Here is a 22,693-nt window from a genome sequence, read left to right as displayed (position 1 = left end):
CTGGGAAATTAAATTTATAATTTTTACATAACTTTGCTTTTGTAAAATTGGGACCCAACTCATCTCCTGGCAGATACATAAGTAATTATATGGGGGCCTGGGAAGCATAAGAACTATTTATAGCATTCATTCTTGTCCAGATAAATTCAAGAAAACAATGAACCCTATTTGAGAAGATCGTTGGATATGAAGTCAAAGGAGCGGACGTTGAAACTTAGCTTTGTCACTATCGTTCTTTGTAATCCTCAGCAGCCACCTTGCTTCTCAAGGAGGGCCACATTTTCCTTATTTATAAAATGGAGAAATAACTATTTGTGAGCAATGAAATAACAGTTATTTATTAAAGTTAAAATAGCATACAACTTTGCTATTTAGTATTGCTATTAATAAAAATAACCAGAAAGGTATAGCAGAGCTAATGTATAAATGACTAAAATTTATGATGATATGATGGTCACAGGAAGTGAACACAGGTTTGATGGAGACTTAGAGGAAGGAAGGAAGGAAGGAAGGAAGGTAGGTTGGTTCACGTTGAGTTAGGCTGGTCCATGGTTTCACAGAGGAGGCTGTCTTTGAGACTGGTGGTGGAAGTAGGATCTGGACCTGTAGCAATAGTGAGAAAGATACCAGATGGAGAGAATAGCACGAGCAAGGGCATGACGATGTGACAAGACTCTGATGTAGCTGGGATGTAGGAACTGAGAATTAAAGGATGGGGATATGGATGGAAAAGTAAATGGAGTCATTTTATGGCCTAATTAGGAGCTAGGGCTTTATTCTTTCTGGAGGAAGGGGCCACGTATAGACATTTTTAATGTGTAGGGCTGCCCAGTTGGAGAGCTGGCTTTGTGTAGGATGATCAGGAATGAAGAATGACTAGAGGTGAAGGGGACCTGGGAGGAGCTAATGAAATAGTCTGGGAGATAATGACAGTGATGGCTAAAAAAAATAACAATGGATATTTATCGAACTCTTACTATGTTCCAGGCACATTAAATACATTATCTCATTTAGTTCCGTAACTGTAGGAACTATTATTTATTTTACCTTCTTTTACATTGGAGGGAACTGAAACTCAAGAGTCTTAAATAATTTGTTCTAGATCAAGAGCTGGTTTTCAGGCCTAGAAGTGGAAAGACCCACACTCTCCAACATAATGAGGCTTTGAACTACAGCCTTTCCCACAGCTTCCAATTTTTATGAGTAAATTTCATCTCCTGGGTTTGCTGGGTTTTGCAGAATTGGAATACATTCTTGTTTTGTTTTGTTTTGTTTTGTAGGGCAAGGGACCAAGCCCTCAGAAGGTCAGACAGCAACTAATGAGCCAATAATGCTGGAGAGTGGCCTTCCTGCCTGTGTCAATTTACAAACGCCTTGCCCATTCCCAGGCCTGTCTTTCTTTGCCGGCTGGCCTGCCAGGGCCCAGGAGATTCCTTTCGAAGCTGGATGCAATTATCACCCAGGAACTTTTCCTATTTAAAATTGCCTTGATTAATTAGTTTCTCTGAAACTTGTTTAGGAATGAGGCAAAAAAATTCCTCCAAGTTTGGTAATTGTGCATCTCCGGGCACCCAATCATTCTTAATGATGCCCAGGGCACCTTGTTAGAGAGGGAAACTATGACAACTGGTGGCCTTGGAGCCTCAGTCCTGCACGGGCAAGAATAGTTTGTCCGCATTTTGCTGCAATAGTTTTCTCTGATGTTTACTGTTTGCTCAGGCTCTAAGTTCACATGTACTTCTTTTGAGTCACAGAAATGTTAGAATTGATAATTGACAATCTGGGCTGAGCCCTTTCTTTGTGAAGTAAGGGAATGAACAAGAGGACTGGGAATTGATCTGCTCAAGGTTACAGGGTTAGTTAGAAACCCAGCCTGGTCCAAAACATGTTCCTCCTGATATTTTGAGAAATTACTCCCTCTAGGGTACCACAATACCTACCCATAAAGAAAGGAAGGAAAAAAAAAGGAAAGAAAAAAGGGAGAAAGAAATAAAGAAATAAAGGAAGAAAGGAAAGAAGGAAGGAAGAGAGTAAGAGAGGGAGGAAGGAAGAAATGATGGAAGGAAGGACAGAAGGGAGGAAGGCAGAGCTCAAATAGTTATCACACTGGAAAGGGAATATTAAGCATTTATTATTAACTCATGACTCTTCCCTAAGGACCTACCATTTTAAAAGATGAAAAATTAGACAATTACGTTCTTGTGGAATTTTGGAAATCTATGATAGGGACATATGGAGATTTTTTTTGAAAAATAAGTCAATGCTTCCTGGTACTTTCTGATGAAGCCAGCAAGGGAAGAAAATAGCATTAACCACTCAGAGAAATAGTGATGATTGCTCTCCTCTTTCTCCATGTTGTTCTGTTTGCTATCCAACTTAAAAAAAAAATCGTAGATCTCTCTGAGAGACATTAAGTATAAACTCAATGGCTATTAGCTATGCAAATATATTTTATGTATTTATATGTAATTATGTCTTTTTTATATTTATAAACTTTGTGTCTGTGTACAGTGTGTACACACACGTATATCAAATATATCACAGAGCAAACATTATAATACTTTGAGGGAAGGTTCTGAAATGATAAAATAAATTTAAATAATTAGATATGATGCTGCTAAGGTTTATATAAAAGTGTGGAATTCTTTTTCCCTTTAACAAATCATGAAAAATACAAGAAATTTGTTTTCTCTATTTGGAAATACTTATACAATTTGTTGTTTGGTGTTATGCTCCAATATTGAAAAATAATATTTATTCATGGTAAATATTCCAATAAGGTGTGCAAATGAATACACAATAAGCACTGAGTAGTTGTCACAACCCAGAATACCATCTTTCCTCTCTTACAGTGATCATCTTTAATAGTTCCTTGTATTTCCATCCTCAGAATTATCTGTTTGCAAGGGTATACATGAATTAATTTTTAATAGGCATACTAAGGAAAATGGGAAGACGTTTGTGCACATGAATCCGCAGTTTTTTAAATTTAAAAAATACCTAAAGATGATCACGTATCTGCATATTAATTAATTAATTACCTAACTCAACAAATATGTGTCAAATGCTACTTTACTAGGTGCTATGCAGGGACTCTGCTAGGTCAGGGATATATACACTGGTGAACAAAAACAGATACAAACTTAGCCTTCTTGGGGCTTATGGTGAGGGGAAGAGATAGGGAAACTGACAATCACAAGTACATGTAAATAATACAATATAATAAACTCTTTGAAGTAGAGATTCCTCGTCACGTATACTTTAAAGGATGTAAATTCTATAAAAGTATTTAGAGCAGCAGAGCCTGACTAACAGAAGGTGCTGTTCCTTGTCCAGAACATGTATGGATGGACTCCTCATGGAGTGCTGCGTTCACTCACCACACGACAGCAAGTATTCTCCAAGAAAGTGACTTCCCCTGCTAAGCTGAAATTGGAATGTACTCTTTGGCCATCCCCACATGAATACATAATTATATAATAAGACAAATGTTTATATATTATTTGTAATTAAAATAATATTGATTTTATTAAATATATTTATAAATACTGGGAAACCAATACCCTCTTGAACAGATCAGCACCCAAATAAGACTTCCCCGGCACATTCTCAGAAGAATCTTGGACTCTTTGAAGCCTGTCCATGTTCTCCCTAGTGATCAACAGACCCAAATCAAGAACTCCTGCTTGAGTAGAGGTAGAGAAAACCATTCAGGCTAGAAAAGGAGATAGAAGCTCAGTGCTGGAGCATCTCAGAGCTACAAAATGCATGGTGAGGAGTTCTGATCATGCTGGTTCTGCCATTAACTCTTGTTTTTGTGGGCAAGCCACATCAGCTCTCACGGTCACGATACGTAATGTGTTACTCTCGAATTGTGACAACTTGAACCCTAAGCTGCACAAGGACAAGGACTGTTTCTACTTTGTTCTCTGCTGACCTCTAAGGATTAGCGCATAATTGGATAAATTGTCCATAGTAGGTGTTCAATAAATATTTGGCCTGTGGGCTAAATGGGACCTATTTGATTTTATTTCTCACTTGGTCTAAAATAAGCATCATGAAAATAAAAACAGTAAAGTTGGCCAAAAATAATTTCTCATATTTGATCACTAATCAATGAACACTGAGAAAGTTCTGCTGCAACTATCATCAGCCTGGAGCTGAGGAAGTACCTGCTGGCGAAAGGCTTAATCAGGGCACAGGCATCTAGATATCTAGAAATGTGGCCTTTGGACACAGACACATAGTTCATGGTACACTGTAGGGCAAACAGACAAAAGATACAGACTTTCAAAAAAGGATAGAAGACTTTTTTTCAGTTGTCGTATTCCCTCTCGAGCTTTCTGCCCACCTAGGCTGGTGTCTTTGAGGTGGTGTTATAAGGCTGGTTCAACCAATGTTGGACAAACTGCAAACTGGAATCAACTGCTACTACTTGAACAACATTGCTAAAGTCTAGGTGAAAAATCACTGCTAGGGTGACGTGGGTAGGAACATAAAGGAAAAATAGCAAGGAGAAAGTCCTTTATCCTTTCCCACCCTCTAGCCACCTTCTCGTATCTCTTGGAACCTAACAGGAGGCTGGCAGGCAGAGGAGGAATGTGGCTTGCAGAGAGCCCACCAGCGCATCCTGAAGGAGACTATGAATGTGTTTGAAGCTAAGAGGCAATAGCTTAATAACTGGCACACCCTCCAATCAACTGGTGAAAGTTTACTAAATTTTAAAGACAAATTAATGTCTCTTCATTCACTGTACACATTCTGTTGGACACATACGCAATTTCCTTATTGCCCTTAATACTGTCTAACAATCATTCCTTTTCTCTATCACTGTAGCTTCTACATAAATATATATCTATTAAACATTTTCTTGTGCTTATTTGATTACAAATACTTGTTTTTCCCACTGAACTATTCTTTCCTTGCAGGCAGGCCCCATACCTTAGTTCTCATTAGTTCCCAGAGACTGACATAGTACCTGTGTGTACTTGGTAGATATGAAGTTCAGTGTAGGACTTCAAAGAACATGTTTTGGAGTTAAGAAAACCTGGGTTTGAATTGTCTCTGCAAGTCACTAGCTGTGTGACCTAGCACAATCTGTGCCATATCATTTTTATCCCTCAGTTATCCCAACTGTCGATTCCTGGAGCTTATTATAGTAGTCATACATCTTATCTCTCTGAGGTTTTTAAGACTCCTCTTAGCTGCAGCCCTACAAGATTCCATTTTTCTTCTTGAAATCAAGAAATCTGATTTCGTGTCAGTATCTTACTGGCATCTTCATTCTATTAAGCATAGTCACACAGATTTTCATGATTTCTCACAAATGCATTGCCTTACATTTGGTGAAAAGAATGTCTTTTGGACTCTTTCAAGGGCTATGTTTGGAGCAGCAGTTCAGAGTGTGGTCTAGACAAATTTGGGCTTTTTAAGACTTCTTCAAGTCTTCAAATCTATTTTCATAATAGTATACAAGATATTACTGACATTGGCTTTACATTTTCCATTGTGATTAACCTTTAAGAAAATATTACTTGGTGAGTTTTTGTGTATTATTAGAGTATCAGAATTATCTGAAAAGGTCATTCATGAATAAACATTCTCTCCATTTCTAACTGCTTATCTGTTTGAGGATAAAATTTTTTCCTTTATTTCAGCCAAACAACCAATCTCAATAGACTAAATGTAAAAGCACATGTGAGAATTTCAACTGTCTTGTATTAAACATACACAGCAATATCACTCTGATTATTATTTTTGGTATGGAAATGTAGTGATCTAAATTATTAACCTATTATGTTAACATGGAATGGGTTTTTTATTGATATTTACATGATTAATAAATACACATTATAAAAATTTCTTAGTTTTTATTTCTAGTATGACAAATATCAATTAACATAACCCATGTAAACAAAATCTCTTTGGGATCCTCAAGGATTTTTGAGTATAAAAGAATTCTGAAGTCAAAAGATTTGAGAATCACAGGTTTAGTTGAGCAACTTTTACATAACTGATTTGCTCCAACATTCTTATGTCCCTCAGCTTTTGAGCCTTTTTCTGCACTCTATGTAGGGGATGGCTGCATCTCAACTGTATTAATTAGACTTTTCTGTTGGGATTATTCATGGTCTCCACCTTAGTTTGACACCTTTAGTATCCAGTACTGACATTCTCTCCAGATCCTGCTGTGACAATTAGCAAAATTCTACGCCTCCTCAGATGCCTCCTCATTTTTGCCAGAACAGTCTTTGTACTCCCCATCTGGGTTACAGTTGTATCTAACATCTCCCTTGGACCTGGAAGCAAAGACAACCTGTTGAGGAGGAGGGATTGAGGAAACATTGGCATCTCTTGCAAGGCTGCCTTAGACAAAGTCATTAAAAGTTTTTATTTTTGTTTTTCTTTAGAGAGAGGAAAGGAGCTATTTTCATAGACAATAAAAAACCAGAGGTATCTGATTGTTAAAAATTTTCTTCACCAACTCCCATATATATTTATTACTTCCTAAGTAACTCTCAGATTGCTTCATTTCTCACCAAATCCATTGCTATCAACCCAGTCTAAACGCTATCTGTTCTAACTTGGGCTTCTGTAATAGTCACCTCAAATGCTTGCTCTTCCTTTACATTTCTATTTTTCACATCTTAAAGGGAGTATTATTTTTAATTTTAGTTGACCATACCACATAGCTGAGTTAATCTGTCAATGGCTCTCCATTGAACTCAGAATATACTCCAAAGTCATGAATATGGACTACCCAGTCCCTGTGCAGTCTGGCCTTGCCAACCTCTTGGTCCAATTTGGTGCTGCTCTATTTATCTCTCCAAGCTCCAGCCACTGTGAACTTCCTTCTCTTCCTCCAGTATCCACTACTCTCAGCAGCCTGGAATCCCCACTTCCAAGACCCACTTTCACTGGTAAATGACTTTTATTATCCTTCAGTTCTCAGGTTGAATATTACCTCTTTAGATAAATCACTAAGATCCCATGTCATCTGATACAATCTTTTGCAACCTTATTAATCTCCACAGTACTAGTCATAATGTATAACTATAAATTTATATAATTATTTGATTATCCCCCATAAGGCTATAAGCTTTACAATGACAGGTGCTATATATGCATATACATATATATGTATATATGTTTGTGTGTATTTATACATACATATATATAGTTTATTTTAATTTTCAATTATTTTTTCTTTTTCTGTTTTTTAATTTTCAATTGACATGCATTCAAAAACCTTTATATGTATATGACCTCATTTAATCTTCACAATAACTTTATGAAGAAGACAAGTTATTTCTATTTTATAAATAAGAAAACTTGGCTTTAGTGAGCTTAAACACACTGTTCTTGGTCACACAACTGGTGAAGGGTAGACCTAGGATTCAGACCGATGCTATCACTGTCCTTAGTTTGCCTCTTAATCATCAGTAAGCTCACCTAAGACATTACCTTTCCTCACAGCTGTATTTCTTGCAGTATCTAGTTTGCTATCAGGCATAGAGGACTTGCTCCGTAAACGTGAATCAGTATACTTATGGTCTGATGCAGTGATGAAGTTTGCTTTAACCATGTGACTCTGGGGCAATCAATAAATTCTGACTCTCCATGTGATTATTTACATGATGGGCCACTTAAAAAAGTAATTGTAAATGTATTTCAGGACTAAAATTCTATAGTATTTTCATTATCAGTGTTATTATCATTCTGTACTGCAGTGATTCTTGAACATCTCCTGTTTACAGGTTATCCTGTAAGTTAATCATCACTTCCTATTTCTTCTTACCTCCTATCCATAAATGAAACTCACATGTCAAAAAGATTTTTCTTAGGTTAATTTGATCTATTTTATTAATGATGAATGATCTCTCCCCACCTCACTCCAGAAAGATAACTGAGCATTATAATTGGTCACTTGGCACAAGAATAGCACACCAAGATTACCTTTTTTTCATCAGCAAATCCCAAAGAGATGCCCATGATTATATGGTCTCTCAGTATTGTTACTATTGGAAAGAGGATTCCTGTGGAGTGAGTATAAGGCACTTTTTATTCTAGGGTAATGTGGAAGATTCTGGGTTTCAGGTGAAATTCAAATGAAGTGATCATTTGTGTTCATGAAAATAAGTATTTTATTTAATTAACCCAAGGAAAAATAGGTCAATAAATCACAATATGAACATAATGTAATCAAACCATAACATAATTCTAATTTATGAAATTGAATAGGGTTTTCTTTCTTATAGTTACATTTGAAGAAGAAAACTGAAGTGTTCCCAAATGTCATCTATTCAGGTTTTATTTTCTTCTTCAGTGAAACATATAGCTAAACATGTTTTTGACATGTTTTTTTTCATTCTTTTAAATGCTCTGTCACTATAACCCACTGTTTTCTCCCCTGTTATCTTGTAAATAACTTTTTAGTTCTTAGCATAGATCAATGTGTAGAAAAATTACAAGGGGTCAATATTTTCATAACTTTAAAGTGTTTCTTTTTCTATGTAGGCAGCACAGGAGATAAAAGCTCCTTAAGAGGAGTGAAAAAATACATATCTTTGGGATTATACTATACATTTGTAACTAGTATATAACTCAAGAAATATCTGATAAAGGACCAAACTGAATGGTGCAGACAGCAGGTGCATTAAGCCTGGAGAGGACTGAGAGATCACTGAAAGATCAGCTCCCTTTGGTGTGACCATTCCCAGAGGGACCCACTTCTCAAAAATTCCTCCTGGTCAAAGGGGCTGTTTGATAGATAGGGAGGAGAGATGATTGTGGGGAGAAGTTTTCTGAGTGCCCGAGTCCAACAGTGTATGAAGCCAGCTTTAAGAAGGAATGGCAAGTAAATGTAACCTAAGAAAACTCTTTCTCCTCTCTCTCTCTCTCTCTCTCTCTCTCTCTCTCTCTCTCCCTCTCTCTCTCTCTCTCTCTCTCCATATATATATATATATGTACATGTATATATATGAATATGATTCAATATATCATGTATTATCTTTCACTCATTCTTTGTACAAGGAACCTTGGGAGAAATTATTTCAAAGTTAATATCAAGAATTGTAATGTGTTAGCTGAACTTCTGGTTCATTTGCTTGTTTTTGGACACTTCTCATTGTATATATGAGCTACTCAAAAATTTTGAGTCAAATTTGTGGTCCATATGGAGTGGTGGATAGGACTTGTTGGTATACAATAGGCTTTATTCCCAGCTCATTTTATGCTCAGTTTTTTTTTCCTTTTCACAGTTTCTTAATTTATGCAATTTACCAGTGTAAATAGTAAAGGTGTCTTAGTGTGTCATGTCTCATACTAAGCCAGCTTCAACCCTTTTTACTTGGAAAAAAACACTGTTGTACATATTTATATGTGTATACATTCACACTTTTGTATACTTTATGCATTAATAATTGTAGATGAAAATAAGAGAGGTTTTCATCTAGGGAAGAAATGTCTCTTGCAATTTTCATTCCCAAATAGAATTTTGAAAACAGGTCTAGTAATCAATTACTCAGCTTCATAAAAGCCACATATTAAGGAAGGACAGTTTCTGCAGAAGCATACATAAAAATCTGGGCAGTCATAGTAGAGGTACAGTTGGAGATTCTTGGGAGGTAAAACAGATGTATCTGAGGGATGGATCACAGAGATGAAATCATCAAATGTAGACAATGCAATATGTGGTTTTAACTTCTAGTTTTCAAAGTGATTTCTCATCTTTGTAATGTCATAAAGTCCATCTGAACTAAAAAAAAGAGCAAGTAAGAAAATAGAGTTCTGGAAGTAATCATTTTATTTAATATTGGCAATGGCTAATTAAGTTCAGAACCCAGGTCTCCTGATTCTTGGTCCTAAACTGCTGCCAGGAATATGCTTTGTTAAAAATGACCTCAGCACCTAAGAATCTTGATTTAAAAAAACATCAAAACGTCACTTATTCCAATCCTCTTTGTTTATTATGAAGAACTTATACTTTGATAATAACTACAGCATTAATATTTGTTTAAGTAAAAAAGTGTAGATTCTTAAAAGGTTAGTGAAAAGAAATTGTCTCTCGCCATAAAGGTACAGTTCTGAGAGAGCGATTATTTTTGTAGCTCAATTTTAAATCCATGTTCTAGCACAATGGCCAAGATGAATTTGTTTGGTTTTGTTTTCCTAGAGAAAGAGATTTTTAAACCTTGGATCTCCTCACAGAAATTTATCATACCAGGCCAATCTAGAGCTCTGGCAATCATAATCTCACCCTTGTCTGAGTGTGGTCGGTGGTAATAGGAGCCCTCTGAAGGATGTTGCGTCCCCCTTGGCTGGCACCATTCACTCCTCCTACCTCTGAGGAAAAGAGGACTCTGAGGTTGTGTTCTGTAATTGTCTGTGTTAGTTTCCTACTGATGCTGAAACCAATTACCACAAATTTGACAATTTAAAACAACAGACACTTGTTCTCTGTAACTTCTGGAAGTCAGAAGTTTGAAGTCAGCACTTCTGGGTCAAAATCAAGATGTCAGCAGGGCCACGCTCCGTGCAGAGCTCTAGTGAAGAATCCATTCCTTTTCTCTCCCAGCTGGTTGTGGCTGCTGGCATTTCTTGGTTTGTGGCTGCATGACTCTAATCTCTGCTCCCACGATCATGTTGCTGTCTCCTCTTCTGTCTGTGGTCAAATCTCCCTCTGCCTCCCTGTTCTAAGGGTAATTGTGATTACATTTTGGGTTAACCCTGATAATATCCTCATTTCTGCTTTCTGAATTTAAAAATATACACAAAGAGCTTTTTCCCTTGCAAAGTAATACTCACAGTTTCCTGGGATTAGAACCTGAATATCTTTGTGGGTCATAATTCATTCTACCATCCTTCCATGAACCATTCAGTTTAGATGGTGTCTTTCTTTTTGTTTTCAAAAACTATTTATTCTGTAGGAAATTCAGCTCACAATATGAACACAATGAGTATTATTTTCACTTTACTTCCAGGTCCATTTGAGGGTCCTACCATCCACATGGTCCTCAAGCACCCTAAGTGCAACCAGAAGAGAAGACACACAAATCACCCTCTCCCAAAAGGAGGAAAACTTAGATTGAAAAATCTAAAGTGATGTACATTATGTTATTATGTTAATATGCCTAATAACTAATCTCTCAAGGTAGCTTAGAACTGATTTTCCAGTTATCCAAAAGGAACGATACCTGGTTCGGCATAGACACATCCCACAATGAACAACAACTATGAATCAGTTGGATTTATTTATTTACTGATTTATTTAAAGACAAAGTCTCAGTCTGTCTCCAAGGCTAGAGTGCCCTGGTGTCAGCCTAGCTCACAGCAACCTCAAACTCCTGGGCTCAAGGGATCCTTCTGTCTCAGCCTCCCAAAGAGCTGGGACTACAGATGTGCACCACCACGCCCCAGTTAATTTTTTCTATTTTTAGTAGAGACAGGTTCTCGCTCTTGCTCAGGCTGGTCTCAAACTCCTAAACTGTAGCAATCCTCCCCCTCAGTCTCCCAGAGTGCTCGGATTACAGGCATGAGCCACTGTGCCCAGCTGGATTTTTCAATTATCTAGAATGGCAAATGATGGGGAAACACACAGTAATGTCTTAAGCCATGATATATGTATTAATCTTTTCACAGAAAGGGACCACAGAAACTCAAAATCAATGGATGAGAAAAATTTCACCAAGGTGAAGGAGTTCATCCTTTTAGGGTTTACAGCAGACTTGGGGTTACAGCGAGTGCTCTTTTTCATCTTCCTCATCATTTATGTCATGTGTCTCTTAGGGAACATCACCCTGATTTCTCTGATCTGTACTGATTCCCGGCTGCACATACCCATGTATTTCTTCATTGGAAACCTGTCCTTCCTGGATCTCTGGTATCCTTCCGTCTATGCCCCCCAAATCCTGATGACCTGCATCTCTGATGACAAAAGCATCTCCTTTGCCGGCTGCCTGTGCCAGTTCTTCTTCTCTGCGGGGCTGGCCTGCAGTGAGTGCTACCTGCTGGCTGCCATGGCTTATGACCGCTATGCGGCCATCTCCAGCCCCCTGCTTTATTCCCAGGCTATGTCCCCGAGGTTGTGTGCCAGTCTTGTTGCAGCTTCATACATTGGTGGTTTTGTAAACTCAACCATCATCACCAGTGAGACATTTACCCTGAGTTTCTGTGGCAACATCATTGATGATTTCTTCTGTGACCTGCCCCCACTTGTAAAGCTGGCATGTGAGGTGAAGGACAGCTACCAGGCCGTGCAGTATTTTATACTGGCCTCCAACATCATGGCTCCCACTGTGCTTATCCTCTCCTCCTACCTCTTCATCATGGCAGCCATCTTGAAGATCCGCTCCGCTGAGGGCCGCCTCAAGGCTTTCTCCACGTGTGGCTCTCACCTGACGGCTGTCACCTTGTATTATGGTACACTCCTCTTCATTTACTCCCGGCCAAGCACTAGCTATGCCCTGGAACGGGATAAAGTGGTGTCTGTGTTCTATACTGTGGTGATTCCAATGTTGAACCCTTTGATCTATAGCTTCAGAAATAAAGACGTCAAAGATACCTTGAAGAAAATGTTAGCTAGAATTAAGTTTTCTTAAATAAAAATACTTGATAAACAAAGCTTTTTAAAAATAGATTACTTCCATGTTATTGATATCAACCTGTATTCTTATAAATCAATAAGATAATAATAAATTTAAAAAATAATTGTATAAAGTGGGATGAGCAGTCTGCATTTTTCTTAAGTTGGCACCAATGTATTTGAATGTATTTTTTAAATGAATGAAGCTAGGGCATTTGGAAAAACTGCTATTCATGCCAGCTATAAAATTGTTGGGAGTCTGAGAAGTTTGAAAGAAAGCAGTATTTAAAAAATTTTCATTTAACATTTTATAAGTTGTTTGTATCTATAATATTTTAAACTAAATAAATGGAAATAATATAACTGGTTACAGAATTATTTGTCAGGATTTAATGGATTAAATGACCTACTTCAAATTATATAGTCGTTGGTGGGAAAACAGGAATGTAAACCCAAAACTCATTAAAAAAGCAACAAAAATAACAACAAAAAACTAAAAAGATAAAAGGTACTTACTTCACTTTTTAGGATAGAGAGAGTTAGGAAGTCATATTAAAATATCTACTATAAAAGGCCCTAGGAAAACAAGGTTTATTTTCTGGTTCCCATTTCTTGGCTTGCTATAATGTAAAGATAACAGATTTCCTTGGCAACAGATGAAGTAGAGAACAAATATCATCACTTAGAATCACTGTGTACTTTCTATAAAACAGTAGTCTCCCTAACAATTAAAAAAATCAAGGACAAAACTATAGCAGCTGTATGAAATGGTCAGAAAGAAAAATATAGATAGCAAAGCACACATAAATAGAGCCAGACAGAGATAGATTTAAAAAAAAAACACCTTATATCCAAGGGAAGAATCACAGTGAAAATCGCTGTTGGGTAAAGCAGGGATTGATAACAATTAAGGCTTAATGAATGTTTGGACTTCTTTTTTTCAGTTTTATGTGTGAATTAATTAAAAATTATATAATATTTCATTGCAATACATCACATTTCCTAATTTTAGTAGTGTTATATGTAAAACTAGAGATGTTCCAATATAAAAAGCTCTTAGTGTTGGTAACCGAGTATATTAGTCTACAAGTGTTGCTGTAACAAAATAGTACAGTCTGGGTGGCTTAAAAAGCAGAAATTTATTATCTCAACAGTTCTGGAGGCTAAAAGTCCCAGTTCAAAGTGCTGGCAGGGTTGGGTTCTTCTGAGGTCTCTCTCCTCGGCTGCAGGTGGCACCCTCTTGCTGTGTCCTCACATAGTTTTTTTCTCTGTGCATTCACATCCCTGGTGTCTATTTGTATATCCAAATTTCCTTTTTATAAAGACACCAGTCATTGGACTGGGGCCTGCCCTAACTGCTGCATTTTAACTTAATCACATCTTTCAAGTCCTCATCTCTAAATACAGTCAGATTCTGAGGTACTGGAAATTAGGGCTTTGACACAATTCAGACCAAAACAATGTGGATGGATAGTAGTTCCCCAGTGGGGGAGGCAAGGAAAGGTAGCCTGGACAGAGAGAGGAACATATGCCACAGAAAAAAGTATGGACCACAGGATACATTCTTATAAAGCTGAATTAGTGCAATTTAGAGAAATTCAACTATAAGACATATTCAATGACTGTTTTGTGACTTAGATCCATTAAGAAGGTCAACTTTTAATGAAACACCATTCATTTCATCACATCCTCATTAATATACCATCCCCCAATCCCAGGTGAACCCTAATTGTGTCTCTGTAGATTGAGGTTCTTATTTCTGGGCTGCTGTGTGGGGAGGTGTCTCAAAGGGAAATTGAGGAAATACATATATTGGGTCCAAGGAAGGCACATCAAATACCAGAGGAGAGGGAAAAGGGTGTCACTTTCAAGAACTGACCTTCCCAACTAGGGGTAAGCAGTGACGCTGTACAGTCTCTAGACTTCTCCCTACATCAGTTTTGCATCCATCCTGCAGTGAAAGATCCCTCCCACAGCTGAGATAGCAGCCATCATGGGAGGAGTACAGAGCTCTGGATTCTCTCCTCTGTCCCTTCACCACATGTAGTTGTTTCCCTGCATACCTCCAAATTGCAGAGCAAGTCACCTCTTTTCCCTCTCTTTCACTTTGGGTACCTCCTGTTACCTCTCTTTTGATTTGCAATGCTCTCTCGTAGATGATCAACATGAAGGTGGATATCCACTTGCCACCTTCAATCTTCTCCACGAGAGCGGCATGTGCAGGCTGCTTCTAGTCTGCCATCTCAGCCCCTTCTCACCAACCCATATATTTTTTAAAGGATCTGTGTTTAGATTTCAACAGCATTCCGAGGAGAAATTATTATGTAAACAGAAATTCCTATTTAGAGGAGAGATTGAAACTGATGGTCTTTGAATGTTGTTTACCAGGATAAGATTCCACTTTATACAATCTCTAGTAAATCTACGCAGAATTTTTAAGGCCCCTATTTTCTGCCTTTATCAGAAATTTAGTATCAACTGGTAACAGAGACATGAGGATTTCAGAGTTTGCGTTGAGAGTAGAAACTTCAATCCATTTTCAGACCAGCAGCCAGAGTAAACTTTATTATTGATTTACATATTTATTTATTTGAGACAAAGTCTCAAATATTTATTGTTTCCTGGGCTAGAGCACAGTGTCATCATCATAGCTCACCGTAACCTCCAACTCCTGGACTCAAGCTATCCTCCTGCCACAGACTCTTGAGGAGCTGGGATTACAAGTACATGTCACCATGCCTGACTAATTTCCCTTTTTTTATTTTGTAGAGGTGGGGTCTCACTATGTTCCTCAGGGTGGTCTTTAACTCCTGGGCTCAAGTCATCCTCTCACCTTGGCCGCCCACAGTGCTGGAATTACAGGAGTGAGCCACCATGCCTCTGCCTCGCCCCAGAGTAAACTTTAACTAAGTATATCTGATCATGTCACTTCCTCATAATGGCAATGGTTTCAATTTTTTTGACTTAAAGAATAAAATCCTTGGCATGGCTTCTGAACATTTTTGTTCTCTGGTGACTCTTTTGTCTCATCTGAGGCACCACTCCCACTCATGTCTACTTAACCTCTTTCTGTTTCTTTAGCTGTCCAGGCTCTCATGTGAAAGCTCTGATACCTACTTTTCTTATGATGGGATTTCTCTTTCCTCTCCTTGCCCCACAGAGGGAGGTTATCTGGCTCAATTCTTCTTATTTTTCAAATGTCCTTTAAATAGCTCATCTTCTGGGGAGACTTTGAGCAATAGACTAGAAAATTTATTCTATCAGTTATTTGACTTTTAGAGTCAAAACAAGAATTATAGTAAATCCATTTCTTCCCAAATGATATTATATTAAAATGATCTTTCCCAGCTATGTTACCTTGTATAGATAGGTGATAAAATAGCAAACAATGTCCATAGTAATAAATGAGATGGTGGCTATAACCCAGAATTTTATTCATTATAGATATAACAGTCATAAATTTCTACCAAGACATTTCTACTCAAGCTTGTGCATATTCGGAATGAAAATTATAGTTTATGACAGCTTGGCACTATATATCTTACTGTGAAGCTCCTAGGATGTGTGACATTATTATGGGGAAATTGATCATGTGAGTAACCTAGTTTGGCTGAAGCTCCAAAAGATGAGTAAACATGAGGAGAGAGAGAGAGAGAGAGAGGTAAAAAGATAAGATAAAGCTAGCTTATGGAACTTTCGGTGTACAACTAAAGCATTTGTAATCTATGTGCTAATGAAAGAGTAGCATAATATACTAAAAGAGAAGTGAAATTGTCTGTGTGTCCTCAAGCTGCTTTTAGTGCAATATCATCAATCAAATCACATACTCACTGAACATTATCATCTACATTTGAATATTCGGACATCCATACCTTGCTTCCCTAAAAGGAAGAACAATAGATTGACCAACAGGTAGAGGTCTTGAGTTTGCATTCTAGTTACAACACGGATGCCAGCTTTGCTTGAAGGTAAATTAAAAAAAAAATATTGCCATATAATAATTGTACCTATTTATGGGTTGTTTGTGATATTTTGATAATATGCATATAATTTGTAATAATCAAATCATGATATTTAGGATATACATTCCTTGAATATTTATGCTTTCTTTGTTTTGGGAACATTTCAAATCTTCTCTTCTAGCTTTTGAAGCACACAACATATTGTTGTTAACTATAGTCACTCTACCACTGTAAGTAAATCTTTTAAACACTGAAATAGATCAATATCTTCTTTTAGTTTAGCTTTCTCCTTTTGCCTTAATAGCTGTAACCAAAGTCACATGACTACTGGGACATTGGCCCTAATTTTGTAAAGTTTTTAATTAGATACATCTTCTTAGCTTTTCTATGAGAGCTTTGGAGCTTCAAGATATAAAATTTAAAGAATTCATGGTTTCTAAATGCCTTGCCACCAAAAACTGGGTTCTCCCAAATATTTGGCATCCTCTCTGTCAAAACAAAAATATATGTGCTATGCATATAAATCTCAAGTTAACTATAAAAAAGTGGAAAATGAAGGATTCTTAAAAGAAATTGTAGCTCTTTTTAGGGGTTGTAAGAGGTTTTCAGGTCATAAGAAGGCTACAGCATTACCTTAACTAGGAGAACATGAAGAAATACAAGTATTCACCTATAAGAAAGGTAAATGGGTTAACCATTGAATGCACATATTCTTAGCTAAGAAAGTTCTTCATCCAAATACCAGCTCTGTGATCTTGGGCATGTTACTTAACCTCTCTGTGCTTCCGTTTCATCAACTATAACTGGTGCTTCATAAGATCACCTATCTTAAGCAGTTGTGGTAAGAATTAAATAGATTAAGTATAGAACTTAGAATAGTAACTGGCACATGGTCGGTAATGTATAACTGTTTTTCTGTTTGTACTAATAGCAGCAGGAGTAGTACAGTATATTGGTATTTGTATTCCTACCACCACAATGCCTGACACATGGAAGTTCTCAATAACATACGGAAGAATACTGACATTTTTTGAGCACTCACTATGTACCAAACATTGGGCTGGGTTCTTTTCATGTATATCATATTTATTCAATCAGACAATTATTATTCAATTGGTCAGGAGGTGATTAGTCATCACCATGAGCTTCATTTTTCTCATCCGTTTTATTAGAAAAAGAGAATTGCCCTGCATTGAAGAGTTAATAAGTGAAATGCCCAATTTTCAGAATATGTCTGACTCTAATTATGGTTGTCTTTCCAAGTCACAGACTGAAGTTCTATAATTCTAGATGGTAAGGAATAAGACTCCACAAGTTTCTTAGTAATTGTTGATCTAATTGAGAACCTTGTTAACTTATTTCAATAGAAAAATCATAAAGTGATGTTTTCCCCTTATCATGGTAACCAGGCTTTCTTCTGTGCAGACATGGAAGTGGGAAATCGCACCATCCTGACTGAATTCATCTTGGTGGGCTTCTCAGCAGACCCCCGGTGGCAGCTGATTTTATTTGGAATATTTCTGACACTCTATTTGGTAACTTTGTCAGGGAACATGACCTTGGTTATCTTAATCCGGATTGATTCCCACTTGCATTCACCCATGTACTTTTTCATCGGCAATCTGTCGTTTTTGGATTTCTGGTATACCTCTGTGTATACCCCCAAAATCCTGGCCAATTGTGTGTCAGAAGATAAGCGCATTTCCTTGGCTGGCTGTGGGGCTCAGTTGTTCTTTTCCTGTGTTGTCGCCTACACTGAGTGCTATCTCCTGGCAGCCATGGCCTATGACCGCCATGTGGCAATTTGTAGCCCATTGCTTTATGCAGGTACCATGTCCACTTCTCTCTGCACTGGGCTTGTTGCTGGCTCTTACATAGGGGGATTTATGAATGCCATAGCCCACACTGCCAACACATTCCGCCTGCGCTTCTGTGGTAAAAATATCATTGATCACTTTTTCTGTGATGCACCACCACTGGTAAAAATGTCTTGTACAGACACCAAGGTCTATGAAAAAGTGCTCCTGGGCGTGGTAGGCTTCACAGTCCTCTCCAGCATCCTTGTCATCGTGATCTCCTATTTAAATATCCTCCTGGCTATCCTGAGGATCCGCTCAGCGTCAGGAAGGCGCAAGGCTTTCTCCACCTGTGCTTCCCACCTCATCTCGGTCATGCTCTTCTATGGATCCTTGCTCTTTATGTATTCAAGGCCTAGCTCCACCTACTCCCTAGAGAAAGACAAAGTGGCCGCCTTGTTCTACACTGTGGTCAACCCACTGCTCAACCCTCTCATCTATAGCCTGAGAAACAAAGATGTCAAAGAGGCCTTCAGGAAAGCGACACAGACCATACGACCGCAAACATGAAGATTATTTTCTTTGCCGAATGCTATTATTGCATTTTCCAAATAATTGGCTTGTAGACGTGTTTGCATGCATTTCTGTACCTCAATTCAAGTTATATTTAAAACAATGAAACATTGTGCAAACAACTCTATTGTTATTACATTGTTGTATTGCAAACTATTTGAAATCTATAGCATTGGGTTATCGAATCCTCTGCAAGATGGTATCTTGCCTCTTTGCAGTACTAGATTTTTCATAAAATTCATTCTGTTGGTTGTCTTTGGGAGGTTTTGGGGAAAAAAAGAAATTACATGGTTTCATGGACATTGCTTGATTTTGAAGTGTGGTAAGCAATCTTTACTGTATAAGGAGAAGATTTGAAATTGTGAGACTCCTGGACATTTGCTCAAGATTTTACAAATTTTTTTTAGTAAAGTATTTCCTTTGTATTTCTACATAAAGCTCTAATTGAGTATTCAGAAAATATCTTTTTAAACTTTGTGCCTTCTACATCAATATAATATGAGGCAAAGTGTTTAAGAGTTGTTTAGATTACAAAACAAAGAACAAAACTGTTTCTAAATTCATGAAGAAATGTGTGTCTTTAGAATTGCATATCTTTCTAAAAGTATGTTCTGTTTTACACAGAGTGAGCACACCATAGTACCATCTCTCAGGTTATACAGCAGCATACCTCCCAACTAGGGAAAATAACATCAAACAAAATGAAATAAATAATGACAACAACAACACCCCTGTATGGAGGGTCCCCTATTTCTCTTCGTTTTTTTCTTGGTCTTGACTGAAAAACTCAGACTGCTTTGATAGGCCTGGGACCCGGCCAGCTGTGTGGTTTCCTTGCAGTTTTGAACTCAGTGTGGACCTCAGACATTCCCAGGCACTGATAAACTTGTTCAGTTTGATGCCTGAAACTCTGAATAATCAAACATGTTGCTAAACAAGTAGGAACTAGCCCTGGCTCTGAGCCCAATTTCTGAAACCCTCACATAAACTCCGTAACTCAGCCTCCTTATGGTGGATATACCTAGGTAGAACATCTCTTGTCTTGCTGTCCTCTGCAAGGACAGGTTGCAGCCCCCTCTGTATAGAAGTTCCTCTAAATAAATGCTTTGCACTGATCACCCTAGCACCTAGTGCTTCTGTCTTAGAATCCCAACAGGCCCCGATATCAGGATGGGTTGGGGAAGTCCCTTGTGAGAATTCTCCTGCTGCTGCCCTTGGGGAGACTCCAGTCACAGGTTCAGACAGATGAAACAACATTCTCAAGCCAGTGCTTGTGTTTTTACACCAGAAGTTTTAATTATGAAAACAACTTACAGATCAATATTCAGTACGTGGTAGGGATAGTTGATATTTTATTTAACAGCCTTTAAAGACTACAAATTAAGGATTATTAATTTCATTTTACAAATTAGGAGTTTGCTGCTCAGAGGTTAGAACTTTTCTACTGAAAGATTATAGCAATTGCTGGAATGAGAACATTTACAAAATTCATTAAAATTAAAAAAAATGAGGACATAGTTGTAGCCACTTCATCTGTATTGTCTCTGACGTTTCTCATCTTTCCTTTCACTTGCATTTATTTTCCAACACATCACTACTCTCTCTCTCTTTTCGTCAAAATAATCTCAACATTTCTTATTCTTGTACCACCAAGGAAGCTCTATGGATACTTGACCAGAAGAATTTGGAGTGTGTTCCCCAAATGTCAATGATTCATATTATGTTTTGTTCACATCCCCATAATTCATTACATGCACAACAATAATTGGGTAAATATAGGGGAGAGAACAAAGTACAATTTAATCCATGGGATGCCAGAAGCATTACATATGCTTTTATTTTGCATCTGAGATACTTATTTTTAAAACCTCTATTAATACTGAACTAAATGTATAATTCTATAGATTACAATCTGATCACAAAAACAAAACAAAAAACCTAACACAAAAATAAAATTTTCGTTTAGAAATTTGTTCAATAGGGAAAAAGACATTTTTTTTTTAAATCCAGTTTCCCAACATTTCCCTGAAGCAGTTTGCTATCGCTTAGCACAACTTTGAGAAATTTATCAATTTAGACTTCAGATTGTGCTAGCGTGAACAGTTTTCTCAGAGCTGCTTTCACATCTTTATTCCTCAGACTGTAGATCATGGGGTTGAGCATGGGGAACAGCAGGGTGTAAAAGGTGGAGACCATTTTGTCCCTCTCCAGGGAATAGCTGGAACTTGGGCAAGAGTAGATGTAGAGAATGGAGCCGTAGTATAAGGTGACGGAGATCAGGTGGGAGGAGCACGTGGAGAAGGCCTTGCGGCAGCCCCGGCTGGAGCGGATCCTCAAGACTGCTGCGATGATGAAGAGGTAGAAGGCCAGGATGAGCGTGGCAGGGCAGATGACGTTGGAGGCCAGGAGGAAGTACAGCACAGCCTGGTAGCTCCTTTCCACATCACAGGCCAACTTCACCAAGGGTGGGACATCACAGAAAAAGTCGTCGATGACATCGTCACCACAAAAATCCAACGTGAATGTGTTGCTGGTTAATATTAGTGCGTTGACAAAGCCCCCAGTGTACGAATAGATAACGAAACAGATGCACAGTCTCGTTGGCATGGCCTGAGCATAGAGCAGGGGGTTGGAGATGGCCACATAGCGGTCATAAGCCATGGCAGCCAGCAGGTAGCACTCACTATAGGCCAGCCCCGCGGAGAAGAAGAACTGGCACAGGCAGCCAGCAAAGGAGATGCTTTTGTCTTCAGAGATGCAGGTCATCAGGATCTTTGGCGTGTAGACAGAGGAATACCAGAGATCCAGAAAAGACAGATTTCCAATGAAAAAATACATGGGTGTGTGGAGACGGGAGTCATTGCAGATCAGCACTATGAGGGTGCTGTTTCCTACCAGGGTCAGAGAGTACACCCCGAGGAACAGCACGAACAGGACCAGCTGCATCACCGGATCTGTGGTGAAGCCCAGCAGGATGAACTCAGTCACTGTGTGATTGCTCCTCTCCATGACTTAGAAAGACCTCACCTGCAAATAGAGTAGAGCAGAGTTTCATTGTCTCAACCAATATCAAATGAGGGCATTCCCTGTGCTAAACGCCTATCATTCCATAGATTATGTGGTCAAGAGTAAGCAGGGATCTTGCCTGCTTTGGGCAGATGATAGGAGTTTTATGAGCTTCAATATGTTTATTTCAATAAAATACATTTTGTTTTGTTTTGTTTTTTGTTTTTTGTTTTTACATTCAAAAGCTCTTGCATAATTTTACTTTTCCACAGCCAAGAAAAAAAAAAAGGAAATAACAGATGAGGGAACTTAACAGTTTATTTCCCTTTTCTCAGACTGTTGAGATGGGAATTAGTTAACATCTAGGGCCATTTCTAGTTGCCCGAGGCTGGAGCAACATGTTCCATAATTGTCAGTGCCGTAACTGGTCTTTGTGACCCTATGTGATGTAGTGAATTTTCCAGGTAATAGAAGACTTTACTTATTCTGAGGTGTTTTTACTTAGTTTTTACTTATTTTACAAAACCCCAAAACATTTGAAATATGAAATTAATTTTTTCCCTTTTTTTAAATTTCAGCTTATTATGGGGGTACAAAAGTTCAGGTTATATATATTGCCCATGCCCCTCCATTCCCCCGAGTCTGAGCTTCAAGCATGTCCATTCCCGAGACAGTGCTCATCGCACTCATCACGTAGGTATACACCCATCCCCTCTCCCACCCCCCACCTTGGTCCAATACCCAATTGGTGTTATTTCCAAATGTGCACTTAG

The 22,693-nt window shown here is 38.1% G+C and overlaps 3 protein-coding genes across 3 annotated transcripts; 2 read left to right on the top strand and 1 right to left on the bottom strand.

The window, feature by feature from the left end:
* Positions 1-11,666: 11,666 nt before the first annotated feature.
* On the top strand, positions 11,667-12,599 carry LOC123641857 (olfactory receptor 1013-like). Its single transcript, XM_045556791.1, has one exon. It carries the CDS (start codon positions 11,667-11,669, stop codon positions 12,597-12,599), a length of 933 nt encoding a protein of 310 aa, XP_045412747.1.
* A 5,373-nt stretch (positions 12,600-17,972) lies between these two features.
* Positions 17,973-18,911, top strand: LOC123641931 (olfactory receptor 9G4). Its single transcript, XM_045556872.1, has one exon. It carries the CDS (start codon positions 17,973-17,975, stop codon positions 18,909-18,911), a length of 939 nt encoding a protein of 312 aa, XP_045412828.1.
* A 2,076-nt stretch (positions 18,912-20,987) lies between these two features.
* LOC123641856 (olfactory receptor 1013-like) lies at positions 20,988-21,923 on the bottom strand. Its single transcript, XM_045556790.1, has one exon. It carries the CDS (start codon positions 21,921-21,923, stop codon positions 20,988-20,990), a length of 936 nt encoding a protein of 311 aa, XP_045412746.1.
* Between the last annotated feature and the right edge of the window lie 770 nt (positions 21,924-22,693).

Source organism: Lemur catta, chromosome 7 (genome assembly GCF_020740605.2).
Source record: "Lemur catta isolate mLemCat1 chromosome 7, mLemCat1.pri, whole genome shotgun sequence".
NCBI classification, from domain to species: Eukaryota; Metazoa; Chordata; class Mammalia; order Primates; family Lemuridae; genus Lemur; species Lemur catta.
This window is presented reverse-complemented; position numbering and strand designations above follow the sequence as displayed.

Bases quoted from the DNA above. Each gene is read 5' to 3' on its own strand.
- LOC123641931 (XM_045556872.1), top strand. From the start codon at position 17,973: ATGGAAGTGGGAAATCGCACCATCCTGACTGAATTCATCTTGGTGGGC.
- LOC123641857 (XM_045556791.1), top strand. From the start codon at position 11,667: ATGGATGAGAAAAATTTCACCAAGGTGAAGGAGTTCATCCTTTTAGGG.
- LOC123641856 (XM_045556790.1), bottom strand. From the start codon at position 21,923: ATGGAGAGGAGCAATCACACAGTGACTGAGTTCATCCTGCTGGGCTTC.